We start from the raw sequence: 19,900 nt of genomic DNA, 5'->3' as shown, positions 1-19,900 counted from the left end.
TACCATACCAGCGGTAGGAGAATCTGTGGGAGGCGATGACAGGACCAAGAGAAGAGGTGAAGATTGTGAAGAGTTGGGTGGCTCAGTACTGACCCTTGCTCGACACCGTTGAGAGAGATTGAGGGGATGATCGGGAGTCCCACCAGACCACTTGGGAAGGATCTATCTGACAGGTAGGAGTAAAACCATTTCAGTGCAGTTTCTTTGATGCCAAGCTGTCCAAGAGCGGCCAGTAGAATCTGGTGGTTGACATTGTCAAATGCTGCAGACAGGTCAAGGAGCATGAGGACCAAGGAGAGGGAGGCCCATCTAGCTAACTGCAGAGCATCTGACACTGCCAGGAGAACTGTCTTGGTGGAATGTCCAACTTTGAATCCAGACTGATACCTTTTGAGGAGATCATTCTGGGTGACAAATGTAGATACTTGATCACAGGTTGCCCATTCCAGAGTTTTTGACAGAAAAGGGAGGAAGACTGGTCTGTAGTTTTTCACTGAGTCAGGACCCAGAGAGCGTTTCTTTAACAGCAGTGAAATGAGGGCAGATTTGAAGGCAGATGGGAAGCAGCCAGAGGAGAGTGAGGAGCTGATGGTCTTGGAGATGAAAGAGGTAAGTTGCAGGTAAATGTCCCGTAAGTGTGGCAAAGGGATCAGGTCAAGGGAGCAGGTTCTCTGTGCAGGTGACTCTGTGTGACAGCAGGAGGTTGGAGATTTAAGTTTCTGACAGGGGGTTAAATTCGGAGAGTGTGACTTCACAGGGAGGTCCAGCATGATCGAGGCAAGTAGATGCCAAGAAGTTGTTCGTGATTGAGTTGACACTGTCTCCGAAAAAGAAGGCAAAATTGTCAGCAGTGAGAGAGGAGGGTGGAGGAGGAGGGCAGGTGTAAGTCCCAATACAAAATACATCTGCTAAAATGCACAACCAGTCTAGTACTTCTAATAATTCCTGATATGTTGATTTTTCTCAATTTATTACATTTTAACTGGCTTTGTCTGTGACGATTTACTTCTGTGGTTGTAGAATGAACTGGTCTTCACAGAAATTATCAAACTATCGATGGGTGATGGACTGACACAAGGGTTGGAGGAATTGCAGTTTCTCAATCCAGGTAAGAACACCTTGACAAGTAGCCTAGAGTACAGTGACATAAAAGGCTGTTACCATTCCCACGTCACTCTGCTGACCTGTGTGAGAGTGAAAATGCCCAGCTTCTAATCGTAGTCAAAAAACAAGAGATACATATTTGCATTTGTTTTTTTTTCATTAATTGTTGAAACTTGCAGGTTGATATCAGAAGAACAGACAGATATTTTTTCATGAAAGCATTAATACACAAGGGGGTGCAGTGGCGCAGTGGGTTGGCCCGGGTCCTCCTCCTCTCCGGTGGGTCTGCGGTTCGAGTCCTGCTTGGGGTGCCTTGCGACAGACTGGCATCCCGTCCTGGGTGTGTCCCCTCCCCCTCTGGCCTTATGCCCTGCTTTGCCGGGTAGGCTCTGGTTCCCCGTGACCCTGTATGGGACAAGCGGTTCAAAAAGTGCATTAATATGCTGAACCCTTTACATAAGTGGAATTTTTCAAATGTTACATTTAGTGGGTCTTCCTGTTCTCAAAATTCAAGTAACGAATCTTCAGATCAAAATTTTTTTTAGTGATTTTATTTTCTTCACTTGTATGTTTTCAAAAAATCTGGGTTGCACAGTGAAAATGACCTTCCTTTACATATCTGGCCATTAGTTGGAAGTAAAATCCATCCTAAGAGAGTAGGAATGCTGGCATACGTTGCACATACGTATGGGATGAATCAATAGGTGTCACGCCCCCACCCCCACACAAAGCAGATGCACCTGCAGCAGATCGGGGAGCAGGAGTATAAAGCCTTGCACTATGTTTCCATCATAGACTCTAAACCGCTACAGTCTTGCATTGGAAGAGCAGTTATCTTTTTTTTTTTTTACTCGATTATAGCTTTCTCTTTTTTTGCAGAACCTTTTACGTGAGCTGAATTTTACAAATACAAACTTTTCCTGGGGACAGCTGGTAGTGTAGTGGTTAGAGCTACTGCCTTAAGACCTACACGTCAAAGGTTTGAGTCTCACCTTTGGCTGTAGTACCCTTGAGCAAGGTACTTACCCTGAATTGCTCCAGCTATCTAAATGAGTAAATAATTGTAAGTTGCTTTGGAGAAAAGTGTCAGATAAATGTATACTGCTATTTTCCTTTGTACAGAACCTACATACATTGCATTCAGAAAGTAATCAAACCCCCCTTCACTTTTTCACGTTTTTATGTTTCATTAAGCTAAAATTGTTAAAATTCATTTTTCCCTCATTAGTTTATACTCAATACCCCATTGTCATACCCTCACCCTCAAGCCAAGCAGCCTCACCTGATGCTAATCAACACAGCCAGGGATAAAGGCAACGCCGTCCCCGCACAGGATTACGGAATCTACAACACCTACCTGCTCGGCTTGTATGTTCAGCACTCTACTCCCTACACCCTGTTCATCGTTCCTGTTTCCCCTGGTTTTCGACCCCTACTTGTTTATCCGTGTATTGAGTGTTGCCTTGCCCTTGAAACGACACCTGAGCCTCAGAATACCCACACCTGTCACTGACCACAGATTTCGCCTGCCCCTGTGTTTTGGCCGGAATAAACGCACTTGGGTCTTGGGTCCTAAAACCTACCTCCTGTCTACAAGTCTTGGCACTGACACCCATAATGGCTAATAAAAAACTGGATTTTAGAAATTTTGCAAGTCCCGCTTGGAGTGCCTTGCGACGGACTGGCGTCCCATCCTGGGTGTGTCCCCTCCCCTTCCGGCCCTACGCCCTGTGTTACCGGGTAGGCTCCGGTTCCCCGTGACCCCGTGTGGGACAAGCGGTTCTGAAACTGTGTGTGTGTATTAAAAATAAAAAACTGATATATCACATTGACATAAGTATATGCCCTTTACTTAGTGCTTAGTTGAAGCAACTTTGGCAGTACTTACAGCCTCAAGTCTTCTTTGGTATGATGTGACAGGCTTTGCACACCTGGATGTGGGGATTTTCTGCCATTCTTCTCTGCAGATCTTCTTAAGCTCTGTCAGGATGGATGGAGACCATTGGTGGACAGCTATTCTCAGCTCTCTCCAGGCTCTGGGTGGGCCACTCAAGGACATTCACAGATGTGTCCCTTAGGCATTTATGTGCTTTTTGCTTTTTCTTAAGGTAATTTTCCTGTTACAAGGTGAACCTTTGGTCAAGCCTGAGGTCCAGAGCACTCTGCAGCAGGTTTTCATTAAGGATATGTCTGTACTTTGCTCCATTCAGCTTTCCCTCAACCTTGACTAATCTCCCAGTCCCTGCCGCTGAAAAACAACCCCACAGCATGATACTGCCACCACAGTGCCTCACCATTGGGATGGTATGGAGCAGGTGATGAACAGTGCCTGATCTTCTCCAGACGTGACACTTAGAATTGATGCCAGATAGTTCAATCTTGGTTTCATCAGACCAGAGGATCTTGTTCCTCACAGTCTGAGAGTCATTTAGGTGCCTTTGATAAACTCCAAGTGGGCTTTCATGTGTCTTTTACTAAAGAAAGGTTTCTGTCTAGCCCCTCTGCCATAAAGCCTAGGTCGGTGGAGCGTGGGAAGCTTCTGCCATTTCCACACGATATCTGGAGCTCGGGTGTTTTGGTCACCCTTCTTAACAAGGCCATTCTTGCTCAGTTTGTCCAGGCAGCCACCTCTAGGAACTTCTTCCATTTAAGAATTATGGATGACACTGTGCTCTTGGGAACCTTTAATGCAGCAGGAATTTTTTGTAGCCTTCCCCAGATCTGTGCCTTGACATATTCCTGTTTCTAAATTCTGCAGGTGATGATCAGTATCACAAAGAGGATCAATAGAAATGGGATGCATGTAAATTTCAAGTGTCATAGCAAAGGGTCTGAATACTTATGTCAGTGTGATATTTGAGTTTTTTATTTTTAATAAAATTGCAAAAATTTCTAAAATCTTGTTTTTGCTTTCGGGGAATGCGGTGGAGTAGCAGGCTTGGCTGAGTCTTGTTCCCTGGCAGATCTGGGGTTCAAGTCCTGCTTGGGGTGTCTTGTGACAGACTGATGTCCCACGCTGGGTGTTCCCCTCCCCCAGTCCCATGCCCTGTGCTTCTGGGCCAGGCCCCAGCTCACCACAACCCCAGCTGGGACAAGCAGCTTCAGCCTGTGTGTATATGTTTTTGCTTTGTCATTGTGGGGTATAGAGTGTCGATTGATGAGGGATAAAAGAAGTTAAACAATTTTAGCATAATGCTGCAACTTAAAAATATGAAAATAACAAAGTGGTCTGAATATGTTCTGAAAGCACTGTAAATAAATCAAGGGACATCTGGATTATTAAGCTTTGTGACTTAGTAATACAAGTGACTTTACGTTTATGAACAAATCAAGTTACAAATAGACTTCTGGTCCCAGTTGTCTTCATAACTTGAGGACATAGCTTGAGGAGTGTGGCTGTAGACTTAATGTAATATGTATTGCATTGAAAATCTTATGTTAAAACTATACAGTAAGTATGGGGGTGTGGTGGCACAGTGAGTTGGCCTGGGTCCTGCTTTCTAGTGGGCCTGGGGTTCAAGTCCTGCTTGGGGTGCCTTGCGATGGACTGGCGTCCTGTCCTGGGTGTGTCCCCTCCTCCTCCAGCCCTATGCCCTGTGTTGCTGGGTTAGGCTCTGGCTCTCTGTGACCCCATATGGGACAAGTGGTTCAGACTATGTATGTGTGTGTATACAATAAACAAAATATTTACAACATGTTTCTTTACATGGCAAAATTTTAAGTATCCTATTACTATAGTTGGAAAGTAAAAATAAAATAATGTATTCAACTTTTAACTAGGCAAAACTTCTAGTAATATATACATGAATGGTAATTTGTGAAGTCTGTATGCTTTGATTTTTTTTTAAAGTTCCTTTAAAATTTATTTTACTTATGAAAAGCATTTCTTTTTTCCACAGCATGTGGTACATCATTTGACTTCCACAAACAAATTGATTACCTCTTTTTGGTTGGCACAGAAGAAGGGAAGATTTTCAAGGTAAGTAACACTAAGTCCTCAGTTTTTTATGGGGCTGAACTGGTTTAACTATAATTACCATTAACAGTAAATATGAACAGTTTTTTTAATTTATGGAAAGATAACACTGTAGTATTACATTAAATTATTGAATTGCAAACCTACTATCATACCGTTAAAGTAATATGTTCAGTACCCTGAAAAAATGTATAAGTTGGAATTCCAAGAAATTTGTGCCGTTAATCATGTGTAGGACATTAATGCGTATTACTGGGAGAATAAATATACATTACTATTTTTTCAGAGATCAAATCATCTTTCAAGCAGTTTTGGAGATGAAAACTGTAATTTGAATTAGAAATGTCAATCTGTGTCTGATGCAATGTTTGTTCAGGAATAGTTGAAGGAAATTAGGCTGTGAGAATGTCTCCTGTCTAAATTTGTGTACTTCTGCCTATATGTGGGGTCTGTATTTGAATCTTTTTTTTTTTGGTATAATAATTGATTGTAAAAATTATTTTGATGTTTTTTATTTTGTAGAAAATACATAAATTTGTATATATCTGGTGAGGGGCATGGTGGTGCAGCAGGTATGGCTGGGTCCTGCTCTCTGGTGGGTCTGGGGTTCGAGTCCTGTTTGGGGTGCCTTGCGATGGACTGGCATCCCATCCTGGGTGTGTCCCCTCCCCCTCCAGCCTTGTACCCTGCATTACCGGGTTAGGCTTTGGCTCACTACGACCCCGCTTAGAACAAGTGGTTTCAGATAGTGTGTGTATAGAGGGATAAATTTTATAATGTTAAGACATATTGTAAGCAGATGAATGGAAGTAAATTCAGTAAGCGATATTTTCTCTCAGCAATTTGACTTCACTAAACTGCACATCTGTCCCTCACAAATTTATTTCCCTCTTTGCAACAGTTACACTGTCATTTCCTTATACATAAAGCTCAGGCAGACAGGCAACCCTTATTATAGCAGCAATGCAAATCATCGTGTTTCGCATTTCTCCATGCCCCTGTTCTGGCTGGAGTTGCAGCTTCACAGTAACACTCCCACTTGTAGGTAGCAGCCAGCATTAGAGCTCAGCATCAGTTAAATCACATCTGTTACACATGCCAGGATTTCTCTAGAGGGTTTTGAGAGGGCTTTCCTCATATGGAGAATCACAGTCAGGAACAGCTGCTCTCTTACAAGTCTGAAAGAGAGGTCACATCAAAATGGAGTTTTACTCATGTGAAAAAGTCTGAGAATATAATCCAAGAGAATCCAAACCTTAAAATAGACAGAGCTGAGTCAGAATCATTCTGGCCAGCCTCACAGGCACCTCTTGTGATACGATGTGACACAAGTGAACTTTATTGTCAAATTTTTCTGATATTTGTTTCACATGATAACAGGTCTGTCCTTCAAGAACAGTGACATTTACACATGGAGCAAAGCACAAAGATATAAGAGGGGAAAAGGGATCAGTAGGAAACAAAGGATATGGACACATACAAATTCAGCATTATTTTCTCAGTTGCCCTCTCTGAAATTGTTCTGTCTAAGATTGATTGGTCAGGTAGACCTTTTGTGCCTGTCAGAGCACATACCGTATAATCCTATAGGCACTGCAAACTGCTGTGGCTTATTTCTGTGTCCTCCTGTCGAGCGTAGGATGAAAAGAGAGACTGATGAGCTTTGGTTTCGCACCAACTTCCTGGTTTCTTGAAATCTGTTTCAGTTGTGGAACTGCTAGTCAGCTCCTGGTGCTGGGACATCACAGCTGGGACATCACCGTGTGCCTCTGTGCTCCACTCCATGCCATACCACATAACAGTTTTTTCATGTACATTTCATTCATCTTGCGTGTTATATGAGTGAGGCAGCATTCCATCCTCACTATTGCATCTATGATACTCTTGCATGGTAAAGAATGCACTGCTGCCTTCAGTGCTAATGGATTATTTACACATGTAGAATTTCCTTTGGGATGAATAAAGTTTTATCTTATCTTATCTTATCTTATAATGACTTTCCATGTAAACAAGTGTTCGTTCAGCCATTGGGGCAGCTGCTAGTACTGTGGACACAGGATTGTACCCTGTGCAGGTTTGTAAGCTGCTACACGTAGCTCCTGCATATTTGTACCTGTTATAGCACCAGGGGTTCTTTGCTGCTTACCAGTTTTGGCTTTAATTATTTTTAAGTGTTCTAACATTTATTGACAAGAGCCACCGGGATAGATAGTCGTGTGTGTTTTAGCAATGTTGCGTTAGCGACAGTTATTGTTCATTTTGTTCCATTTTACAAGCCCTCTTCGGTCACATAATCCACGAGTAGTGAGTTTTGAATTGCTGCCTGCTTTGCTCTCTTAAACAGAGCGGACTAAGCGTATGAACAGTCCATGGCTGCAGTCTGAATGAATGAGTCTAACATGAAGATGTTTTAGCTGAAATTGCTAAAGAAAATCATAACTGTAAACACCCTCCAATTCTGTTCATTTTAATGTGGATGTTATGTTGGTGCTTTTCTGCTTTCCTTTTTAAATTTAAATTCCCAGTGTTCGAAGGCCTATTCTAGCCAGTTTCTCGAGACCTACGATGGACACCACATGTCTGTGCATGCGGTGCGCTGGAACTACTTCCATCCCAAAGTCTTTCTCTCCTGCAGTGCTGATTGGACTGTCAAGATCTGGGACCACACTGTTAGGTATGGTTTTGATTGTTGCACCATTTTCTTTTTGTAAACATAGTATTTCAAGGAAAGAGTTGTAACCTAAGTTTGCCCATTCAGTTCCCCAGAGAGGCCCTGCTGTAGTACCCTTGCATGAAGCAGTTGAACTAAAAAGCTCCAGTAAAGTGTGTGAGTGAAACAGAGTGTATTCCACTGATGTATGGATGAGGGACCCATTTTAAGTAGTGTTTCTAGCAGTGTAAATCACCTTGGTGAATAAGGTGTGTGGGCTCATAACACTACATAGAATCCATTGTAAGTTGCTTTGGAGTAAAGCGTCTGCTAAGTGAATAAATGTAAATGTAAATAAATGTAAAGTCACCAGATGTGTTAATAGGTAAAATTTGATAAAAATAATTTTAAAAAACTCAGTTAAATTCACCAACAATAAAATTTGATCAATAAAAAATTTCATATTCGGTGCTGAGTGTTGGTTTCTTCTATAAACTTATTGTCATTACCTTATGATATCATAGCGCACAGCACTCTGAGTTCAGATGAGGCAAAGAAGGACGCACAGGCAGCATTCATTTCCAGTATTTTATTGGAACACCGGCATATAGGGAACCAACGCTCTCGATCCAAGGACCCCTTTTCCTCAAGGACCTACCCCTCAAGCCAGCTTAGCATCTCCAAGCTTCTTTCTTCTCACTGGCAAACACGGTCGTCCCTGTATTTTGCCCGTAAATCCCCCCAGTGGTTTCACACTTTATTCACATTTTTCCCATAGTCCAACTATTTACATTAAACATTTTCCTGCTCAAACTCGCAGGCTATTACATTGCCCTCTGTCAAAAAAATAGCAGTGTCCCCGCTCACCTCAAATGAGTATATTCTCAGAAGATGGAAGGAGCACTTTGAGAAACTACTAAACCCAAAAGATATGCCTACCTTAAAGGAGTCAGGGCCAGATACTTCCGGGGTGTCAGAGCCCATTTCCCTGAGGGAAGTCATTAAGGTGGTTGGAAAGCTTCACAGTGGCAAAGCACCGGGGATGGATGAGATTCGCCCAGAACTGCTTAAGGCCCTGGATGTTGTGGGGCTGTCATGGCTGACACGCCTCTGCAATGTTGCATGGACCTCAAGGATAGTGGCTTTGGATTGGCAAACTGGGATAGTGGTCCCTGTCTTTAAGAAAGGGGACCGGAGAGTGTGTGCCAACTACCGGGGTATCACACTTCTAAGCTTCCCTAGGAAAGTCTGTCCCAGGGTGCTGGAAAGGAGACTCTGGCCGATAGTTGAACCTCAGATTGAAGAGGAACAATGTGGATTCCGTCCTGGCCATGGAACGGTGGACCAGCTTTTTACCCTCTCACAGATAATTGAGGGGGCATGGGAGTTCACTGATCCAGCCTACATGTGTTTTGTGGACTTGGAGAAGGCCTACCACCGTGTTCCCTGTGAAATTCTGTGGGAGGTGCTTCAGAAATATGGGGTGCCAGGGCCACTATTGCGGACCATTCGGTCTCTGTACACACAGAGCAAGAGCTATGTCTGTATACTCGGCATTAAGTCAAGCCCGTTCAGTGTGGGTGTTGGACTCCGCCAAGGTTGTGCCTTGTCTCCACTCCTGTTTGTGGCTTTCATGGATAGAATATCAAGGTGCTGTTGAGGTCATGAGGGCATTCTATGTGGGGGGTCGGAAGGTGATGTCTCTGCTTTTTGCAGATAATGTTGTCCTTTTGGCACCGTTACATGGATGCCTCCAGCATACAGTGGAACAGTTTGCAGCCGAGTGTGAAGCGGTTGGTATGAGAATCAGCACTTCCAATTCTGAGTCCATGGTTCTCTCACTGGAAAGGATGGCATGCCCCCTTCAGGTAAGGGGAGAGAATTTACCCGGTGGAGAAGTTTAAGTATCTTGCGGTCTTCTTCACAAGTGAGGGGAGAAGGGAGTGTGAGATCAACTATAGACTGAGAGCAGCGGCAGCAGTAATGCGGTCGCTGTACCAGACTGTAGTGGTGAAGAGGGAGCTAAGTCATAAAGCAAGCTCTCTATTTACCAGTCAGTCTACATCCCTACCCTAACCTATGGTCATGAACTCTGGATAATGACCGAAAGATTAAGATCACGGATACAAGTGGCTGAAATGAGTTTTCTCCACAGGGTGGTGGAACTCACTTTCCGTGACAGGGTGAGGAGTTCGGCCATCCAGGAGGAACTCAGAGTAGAGCTGCTACTCCTCCACATTGAGAGGAGCTAGTTGGGGTGGATGGGCATCTGGTAAGGATGCCCCCTGGGCGTCTCTCTTTGGAGGTATGCCAGGCACGGACAACTGGGACGAGACCCCGAGATCGGCCCAGAACCCACTGGAGAGATTATATCTCACAGTTGGTCTGGGAGCAGTTGAGGATCCCCTGGGTTGAGCTGGGGGAAGCTGTGAGGGACAGTTGCATCTGGGCTTCTGTGCTCTCCCTATTGCCACCATGACCCTAGAAGGACTAAGCGGCCTAGAAAATGGATGGATGGATGAATCATTCTTAAAATGAGGACTCAATATATACATATTCAAAAAATAATAATGAAACAGCACATTCATTTTATATTACTTTTTTTGACATACACTTTTTTTCCAAGGCCACTTCCAATCAACTCTATGTAGTGTTATTAGTCCACACACCTTATTCATCCAGATGACTTACACTGCTAAATACACTACTTACAATGGGTCACCCATACATTCACCAGTGAAACACACAATACTCACAGACGCACACTATGGATGACTTTAGCATCACCAACCCACCTGAACAGCATGTCTTTGGACTGTGGGAGGAAACCCACGCAGACACAGGGAGAACATGCAAACTCCACACAGACTGAGCGGGGAGTCAAACCCACATCCTCTCGCAATATCCAGGTGCTGTGAGACAGCAGCACTACTTGCTGTGCCACCCACAATTTCTGTTAATATGTTTGGGGAATGCAACAATTGGATCCTAAATGCTATATGTTGAAGACTACACTGTAATATGTTATAAACACAAGTAGGTAATGGATTTTACTGCACTTGATGGAAGCTTGTGGTTACTTTCACAACTTTGTTTTTTCACCACATTCGATAATTAGTAATCCAAAATTCAGACTTGCTACCATTTATTCATTGAGTTGATGCTTTTCTCCAAAGCAACTTACGATTATTTACCCATTTAAACAGCTGGGTAATTTTCCTGGAGCAATTTTAAGGTAAGTACTGTGTGAAAGACTACTACAGGTATTAGGTGGAATTCAAACCTATGGCCTTTAGTTCCAAAGAAAACAACTCTAACCACTTCGCTACCAGCTCTTCTTGCTTAAATTTTTCAATGCAAAGAAAAGCAAGTGCCAACTTTGGATCTCACTGCGATCCTCTTTTTTGCAACTGCAGAACCCCCATGTTCACCTTTGACATGAACTCTGCAGTGGGGGATGTGGCATGGTCCCCCTACTCTTCCACAGTGTTTGCTGCTGTCACCACTGATGGCAAGGTAAGGAACCTTAAAGGAGACAAACTTGAGCATGAAAATGTCCCGTTCTATTTCCTATGTCATTATCACAGTGATGAAAGAGAAATGAACATGGAACTCTCGACAGTAGGGAGACTTAAGCTGTGAATGATCTTGTGTAATGTAGTAATATGGCCAGGAGCCTAATAGTGCCCTAGGTGAAATTAATCTGAATTACTAAAACTGGTTTCAGTCAGATGTAATTTTTTATTAAGGAATGTAAAGAACATATTTAAAAAACTGACTACATCATGTATGTGTAAAGCATAAGAGAGGACTGGGGTAAGACAATATGTTTGCATATATTTTTTTTACTATTGTTAGTGTAAAAAGAATGTTATACAAATTTGATTAAATGTTAGGGGAAGCAGCTCAGAAGCAAACTGTCCTCCAGTGAAAAATTCTGATCATAAGTCATTACTGGGTTTCTTTGTCCTTTGGGGAAATTCTGGGATAGTAGTACCACTCTTTCACCTTAACTTAATGGTTCCATATATTCTTAAAATGCAGTTCTGCAAATCATCACTTGCTTTCAGGGAGTAAGTATGGGATAGCTGAACCAAGACAGTTCCTTATACTGGGGTTAAGTACTAAAAATTCTTTATATTTGTATGTCACGTAATAGCTGAAGTTAGACCTTAGTGGGATTTTTTTTTTTTTTTAACTCCTACATGCAATAAAAACAGTATGTCGATTTCAGATTCTGGGTACATTCAGAGAAGTGAAAGCTGAGTATTTCTAATGAATATATGTAGTGAGTATGGGTGTATATGTGCTTATGTGTACAAGTACAGCAGAGTGCTTATGAGATGTCAGTGCACGTTTGCAGGTGTCCATTAGGGCATTAGTTCAGGGATATGGTAATTAATATGGTAATAACTAGTGTCTGATTTACATCTCACCAAGAGACAAGAGAGACAAGAGTGTTCAAGATTGAAAAGATAAATCGTTACCTTCCTGTTCCTTTGTTCTTTCAAGGTGCACGTTTTTGATTTGAGCATCAACAAGTATGAGGCTCTCTGCCAGCAACCTGTGGTGCCAAAGAAGGCTAAGCTTACGCACATTGATTTCAATCTAGTATACCCAATCATAATTGTCGGTGATGACCGGGGCTGCGTGACCACCCTCAAGCTCTCTCCAAACCTGCGCAAGAAACCCAAGGTAAGATTGGCACACTGGCAGCACAGAAAGAGCAAAGCAGGCCTTAAGAGACGGGGGCCCACCAGGGCCATTTGGCCCAGGCCTCATCTCAGTCAAGGGTGCTTAATAGGATAATATACAAAAAAATCATGAAGTCAGAGAGCCCAAAGCTAAAACTGAATAAAATGTCGTTATTAAATCCGCAATCCGTGAAACAACAAGGTCCGCATGAGGTTCAGTGGAACAGAATACGTCAGCTTTATTTGTACATTATGCGCGTGCAAGCGCATGCATGTGCGCCGACGCATCGGTGCTGCAGCATGTTTATAACAAACACAACAGTCATGTATTCTACAAATAGATGGCATTTTTTTAACCGTCTTCCCAAATAATGAGAGGCCCTCACAGCGTTAAATGAGCAGGGGTTCATATGAGCTCTCAGAGGGCCATGCAGATTCTCTATCGTATCACTGGATGTTACAACACTGCCAGGAAAAAAGACTCCACTATGCAAAAAAAAAGTCCAAGTTTGACAACTTTTGGTTGTGGAAAAGAAACATGATTACTGACTTGAAGGTCTGCTGTTACTTTCATGCAAAAAGTGCAAGGAGCTTACAACACATAGCCACACATAGCTGCTAGGTGCTTCAAATGTAGCATGCAGTCCTAGAAAATGTTTATTTTAATTTACATGCATTAACAGAGTGTAAGTTGGTTAGCAAAATATTCATGAAGTAATGTTAGAAAAGGGGGTTATTTAATAACTCTCAGATGTCAGCAACAGTATTATAACACACTCTCATAAGTATACTTTGTATTCATTCAGCTTTTTGATTCAAATATCTGAGCAATACATTTTCAGTTAAACATGTATTGCTCAGATATTTGTACTTCTTCCTGCTCAGTGTCACGTCCACACCTGCATCACACTGGACAACACCTGATACCATTCAAGCACCAGACACCAATCAGTACACGCAACCTTAAAAGACCCTCCTCAGCTCCCGTACAATCACGGAATCTCGCTGAGACAACCGTCCCTCCTCTGCTATGTCTAGTTCTTCCTCGTTCCTTGCTTTCTGTCTCCGTTTCCCGACTTTCGACCCTTCGCTTCGTCCCCTGACCTCGTCCTTGGATCCTCACTCTCACCCTGACCGCTGATCCACCGACTCTTCGCCCGTCCCCGACAACGAGCACTTGCCTGATCCCTTGGTTCCTGATAACCGATCCTGCAGTTGGGTCCAGCCGCCCTCACGCCCTCGGTTATGCGTGACAGTCAGTTGAGATATACCATAGAGGAAGGGGCGACTAGGTGACTGATTGAAGAAATTTTGTTGTAATCCTGTGCTCTTCATAAAAAATACTTCTGCATAGGAGGTAACAGTTTAACAGTTTTGTTTCACATAATTGGTGGTAGCATTGTTGCTTGTATGTTAAAAGCTGAGAGTTCGTACAATAACATGCTGCACTTCAAATTGTTCACATTGATAATGGAGGGTAATGCAAGCAGCTTCGGTCCGTTATGTCGATAGAAATGAAATAGCAATTCTGTCACATGATTGGTTTCCGTCCATGAAAACAACGTAGCATCCATAAGAATTCACAGACTTCTCTTGATTGGCGCAGGTAATGGGTGACTCAAGACCTTTAGGGTGGATGCGATGCTCAATGGAGTCATGCGATAAGGAAGACTGAGCAGATGGCAGTGAGATGAGTGGATGTGAATTATGAGGTATGAGCGAGGGAACCACAGACTATGCATGATGTCACTCTCAAACCCAACAAACACTGTTTGGTCCAGCTTGTCTTCTAAGGCTCCCCAATAGAAACGTTGGTTCCACTGGGAAATGTGCGCATCACTTTTGGCCAAGAACAGTTTGTGATAAGTATAGAAGCAGCAAGGTTGCCGAGAAGAGTGAGGTAATCAACTCGTGGCAGCAGTGCGGAAATACGGAAAACAGCACGTCAATATAGCAACTAAATGCAATGCAGGGCCTGGCTGGAAACGCAGTGCAGGCGGAGGTGGTGTAGATGGCATTGGCAGGAGAAAGGAGAGAGACCAGATCTATGTCTGAGCTTGACAGAATTTCAGATCAAAGAGATGGTGGCACGAGGGGAGGAGAGAGGGGAGGAGTGCTCACAGGAGGCTGAAGGGGAATCGCAGGGGAGAATGTAAAGGAGAAGGGTCAGGCCCATGATGGGCATAGAGTAGGGGAACAAACAGCAGCGGGGCAGGAGGTGTGAGGAAAGGGGAGACCACAATAGGAGGGACAGAGATGGCAAGAACAGCAGAAAGGACAGTATAGGGAGAGGACAGTAAGGAAACTCCAGTACTGCCAGTTCTATAGCAGCTACAGCACTTGTATAGTATTAAAACGAACGTGCTCTTTATTAGACGCGTACATGTCTTTCACCAGCAGTCTTGACAAAGATGCTTCAGACAGTACGAGAGGTGCAGAACACTGGAGAATCCCCCTGGGTCACTCCCAGCCCCCCAAATACGCCCCACAGTTAAGGAGCTACCCCGGGACTCCCCAGAATTCCCCTCTTCAACACTGAACATAAATAGAACGGCAACCAATCAGCACATGACACACACAACTATGTACACAAATGAACACTAACATCAACTATTTACAGGATGCCGGTATAACCCCCTCAGCGCCGTTATAATCTGCACCTGTGCAATGGTGCTTTTTGACTAAGTGGCTGTACTTGGAGAATCATATGTCTGGAACTGTATCTTTTTACTGGTAAAATGCATACCTGTGACTGAATTGTACATCACCGTGCACAAAAGTGTCTGATAAATAAAATAAATAAATTTACATGTAAATTAGTTCTCACTATGTGTTGACATTGACTCCATGGCTCTAAGCCCGGTTCTATAAGGATTCCTCAAGTCCAGTTTTCCATAGAATCAGCTCATTGATTCATATAGTATACTGCACAATAAATTAATAGAGGGAAGGTGTATCGTGCAATTTCTTGTTACTGCTTATTAAAAGCTGCAGTATTATAGCACGATGGAATATTATAGTGGTATCCCTGTAGGGTTCCACCTTTAGGATATGGAGCATCTCAACCAATTCATTTTTAGTAATTTGTTGGTTATTTGGTTATTTTGTGTCATTAGTGTAGCAGTTATGGATAATGACTTGTAACCTAAAAGCTGTGTTTGAATCACAGTCCTTTTACTGCTGTATTACCTGATACTGAACTTCTCTGGTACAAATACCCTGCTGTACTAACAGTTGTAAATAACTTTGGTTAAAAGTGTCCACTAAATGGAAAATGAATTAATTAACTTGTAGTAGACTGTTCTTTTATTTTTTTTTAGTTCAGCAGTTGTAGGTGTTGACTTTGCTAATGGTTCATAACATTAAAAAGCTTCTTTTTGAATCCAAGTAACTTCAGTTCTTGATTAGTTTTTTTTACATGATACTTCCATCCATCCATCTATTTTCATTAACAGAATGTCCTGGCCAAGATCACGGGGGTCCAAAGCCCATCCCAGAATCACTGGGTGCAAGGCTGGGGGGATACACCCAGGACAGGATGCCAGTCCTATGCAAAGTAGTAACATAGACACACACTCACTCAGACTACAGGCAATTTAGCATCAACCCACCTGAATCTTTGAATTGTGGGGGAACACAAGAGCATATCCCAGAACCACACACAGCCACAGGGAGAACATGCAGTCTAAACACAGACTGAGCTGTATTCGAACCTATGCCCGAAGAGTTCAGGTGCTGTAATGCTCACTGTGTTACCATGCCGCCACCCCTTTTTTAACTAAAATTTTTGTACAGCTTATTTATTTTTTAATTCCAAGTATGCAGGCACAGCTCTCACTCTGCTTGTAAAGAGACCAAATGGCCCACAGTAGTGGACTCATTGGAACGGTTTGCAGCCAGGTGTGAAGCGGTTGGTATGAGGATCAGCACCTCAAAGTCTGAGTCCATGGGTCTCTCACAGAAAAGGATGGCATAACCCCTTCAGGTAAGGGGAGAGAATTTGCCGCAGGTGGAGGAGTTTAAGTATCTTGTGGTCCTGTTTACGAGTGGGTGGAGAAGGGACCGAGAGATTAGCTGCAGGCTGGGAGCACCGGCAGCAGTAATGTGGTCACTGTACCAGACTTTAGTGGTGAAGGGGGAGCTGAGCCATAAGGCGAAGCTCTCTATTTACTGGTCAGTGTATGTCCCTACCCTCACCTATGGTCATGAACTCTGGGTAATGACCAAAAGATTAAGATCACTGATACAGGCAGCTGAAATGACAGGTTTGATCCCCACCTCCAGCTGTAGTAGTACCCTTGAACAATATACTTACCCTGTATTGTTACACTGAAAAATTAGTGGTATGAATAAGTAAATCATTGTAGGTAATTTAACATTGTAAGTTGCTTTGGAGAAAAGTGTCAGCTAAATGAATAAATGTAGAAGCATAGCTGAGGAGAGATCAAATTCTTTGTTAAAGGTTTTTTGGATTGTTGCTTGTACCCCAGTCCAGTAAGCTTGTACCTTATGCCATTCCCAGAATAAATGTGTGAAAGTGCCTGGAGAGGCTTTGCATTTAAAACACAGCTGAGATGTGCCTGGAAACATCCTGTGAAGGTGCACTAGAGTGAGACAGATTCTGTGAATGAACTTGAAGTTTTGTTGGTAGACGCTGAGAGAGGTGCAGGCAAGGAAGACTTTTACCCATATAGATGACCATTCATGGTTGCTAAGCGACACATCAAGGTCCTGTTCTCAAATCTCCATCAAAAGTGCCAGTACACCAGCCCTTGAAAAATGGTATATAATGCAGGCTAATGTGTTCTTTAGTTGTAAATATTTAAATAAGCGAATAGGGGTGCGGTGGCGCAGTGGGTTGGGCTGCAGTCCTGCTCTCCGGTGGGTCTGGGGTTCGAGTCCCGCTTGGGGTGCCTTGCGACGGACTGGCGTCCCGTCCTGGGTGTGTCCCCTCCCCCTCCGGCCTTACGCCCTGTGTTGCCGGGTAGGCTCCGGTTCCCCGTGACCCCGTATGGGACAAGCGGTTCTGAAAATGTGTGTGTGTGTGTATTTAAATAAGCCTGTATTCAGTAGGTTGAAATTATTTCTTAGAAGGTTGAAGCTTACCACTGACTGATCTGAAAATAAAAATGAAATATCCAACACCTTTGTAGACAACCCTTTCTGGAGCCCGCTTTGGTGAATAGTTGGGGTGGAGAGCAGCAACAGCAGATTTGTTTAATATAAAAAAATTACACAGATTAAACAATTGTGTACATTTTTTTAACAGACTTGACAAGCTATCTACAAATGAGTTATTCAAATTTTCAGAAGCAGAATTTATTAATGTTGAAACATGTTAATTAAAATGAAAAATTTAATCCATACATTTATAGCAATATTAATGTGTACTTTACACACATTTGTTCTAATTAAGCAAACTAATACATATAAAAATTAAATTAATTAAAAAATCATACCAGTGTGCTAGGGTGCAGCAGGTTTGGCTAAGGCCTGCTCTCTGGTTGGTCTGGGGTTCAAGTCCTGCTTGGGGTCCCTTGTGATGGACTGGCATACTGTCCTGGGTGTGTCCTTTCCAGCTTTGCGTCGTGTTGCTGGGTTAGGCTCCAGTTCACCGCAACCCCACTCGGGACAAGTAGTTTCAGCCACTGTGTGTGTGCGTACCAATATGCTTCACCAAAAGAGTTTAAGACTTATTGAAGCAAGGTGCCTTGCGACGGACTGGCGTCCCGTCCTGGGTGTGTCCCCTCCCCCTCCGGCCTTACACCCTGTGTGCCTGGTTAGGCTCCGGTTCCCCATGCCCCGTATGGGGTGAGCGGTTCGGACGGACAGAAGCAAGTATTGGAGGTGGAAATGTTTGCTTTCTTGACCACATCTCCGTTAACGTTTCAACTTTGCAGCGACTGTCACTGATAGTATTTTCCTGCTTTAGTTTGCTGGACTAAATGGTGGACTAAATCCTTCGTTTCTGAACTTAGACATTACCATGATATTTCAGAACTAATGCACAAAGAAAAGCTTGATCTTGGGTATCAGCATACAACAGGGATTTGTTGAATAGAATAGAATGTTAACGTAATATTCTGCAGGCTGTTACATTTTTCATACTCTTCAGAAAAGAAATTCATAGTTCTAGGGATTCAAGAAAGTACAATCGCATATTGTACAGGATCTTGGTAAATTACAGAGTTACAAATAACCTACTACAAGATAGAAATTTTAGCACGAAGGATTTTAGTTGACAAGTTAGCAACATCATAATGGTTTTGGCTAAATATCTATTTTGGAGGATGTTGTCTTGATTAAAGGAAGAGGTTGTTGGTTCTAGATTCTTTCTACCATTTTTGCTATGTCAGCAGTGAATCAATTATTCACATACCAAACTGATCTCATGAAACACTTTTTACATTCAACAGACTGTTTATATTTAGCTACATCGTATTTGACAGCGAGAAATACTGTATTGCCAGTTTCCAGGAAATAAACTTGCTTCAAGCACATAGCATTGTATTTATTGTTTTAAAAGATCAGCTACGCTGAATTAATTTGTATGCACCCATAAAACCTTGCTTGGTAAACAGCTGTTTTTAATTCCTTAGGAAAAAAAGGGCCAGGAGCCACCCAAGACTCCAGAGATGGAAGTCGCAAAGATGGAGAAGCTGCTGAGTTTACAGAGAGAACCAGACAACAGCTCCTTGGGCTGAATGTTGCCTAGAGTAAAGGAAAAGGCCAGGAAATGCACATTAACAAATTTATGAAAAGGACTTTATTCTTGTATTATGTCAGTCAAAAAATAAACAAATATGTGGATTTTGTTTCTATGCTAAAAAAACTTTTGACTTGCAAAGGGTCTTACCATTTTACATTGACTATCTATAAAACGATTCCATTCAACATACACAGGACAAGATGATATACCCCCTGTTCATATTACAACAAATGTACACAAGAACCCAATCCAACCAACTTCATCGTGAAGCCACAGAGAGAGACATCCAGCACTGCTATCATACATCTCCATGCCTCAAAACCAAGTGGCTTAATCTCCTCCCCTAACCACCACACCAACCACAGACTGCCAACATGGGTATTTCATTGAGGCTGTCAAATGGGCACCTCCCTTTGTTGTTTCATTGAATTAGGCCCACGATACCTCAGGAAGACTCAACAGTGCAGTCTAGTGTCCCAGACCCACCCCATCAACACACATTAGATGCCCTCTACCTACAACAAACACAGCAACTCCACAAACTCAGCTACCCCAATTAAACAATACCACACCTCCACACATACCAACAAGAACTGCAACCACAAACTCCACAAACTCAAGCATGACAGTTAATGCAATACCTTCATACATACCAACAAAAGCTGCAAATGCACCACTCCACAAACTTAAACCAACCCAATTACCAAGGTCACACTTCCTTACTTAGCAACAACTGCCTCTCATTACTAGCCTCCTTCCACTTATTT

At 42.9% G+C, this 19,900-nt stretch overlaps 1 protein-coding gene across 1 annotated transcript in view; it reads left to right on the top strand.

Moving 5' to 3' along the window:
- The window catches only part of LOC108933514 (dynein intermediate chain 1, axonemal-like), a 38,623-nt gene extending 19,464 nt beyond the window's left edge, over window positions 1–19,159 (top strand). Inside the window, exons 15-20 of the mRNA XM_029251967.1 lie at window positions 1,021–1,108; window positions 5,004–5,083; window positions 7,606–7,754; window positions 11,147–11,246; window positions 12,243–12,425; window positions 19,024–19,159. Of these exons, the coding sequence (XP_029107800.1) occupies window positions 1,021–1,108; window positions 5,004–5,083; window positions 7,606–7,754; window positions 11,147–11,246; window positions 12,243–12,425; window positions 19,024–19,128 (705 nt within the window). The 3' untranslated portion in view covers window positions 19,129–19,159. The remainder of the gene's footprint in view (window positions 1–1,020; window positions 1,109–5,003; window positions 5,084–7,605; window positions 7,755–11,146; window positions 11,247–12,242; window positions 12,426–19,023) is intronic.
- The last annotated feature ends 741 nt before the right edge of the window (window positions 19,160–19,900 follow it).

The sequence above is a fragment of the Scleropages formosus genome, chromosome 5 (assembly GCF_900964775.1).
Source record: "Scleropages formosus chromosome 5, fSclFor1.1, whole genome shotgun sequence".
NCBI lineage: Eukaryota > Metazoa > Chordata > Actinopteri > Osteoglossiformes > Osteoglossidae > Scleropages > Scleropages formosus.
This window is presented reverse-complemented; position numbering and strand designations above follow the sequence as displayed.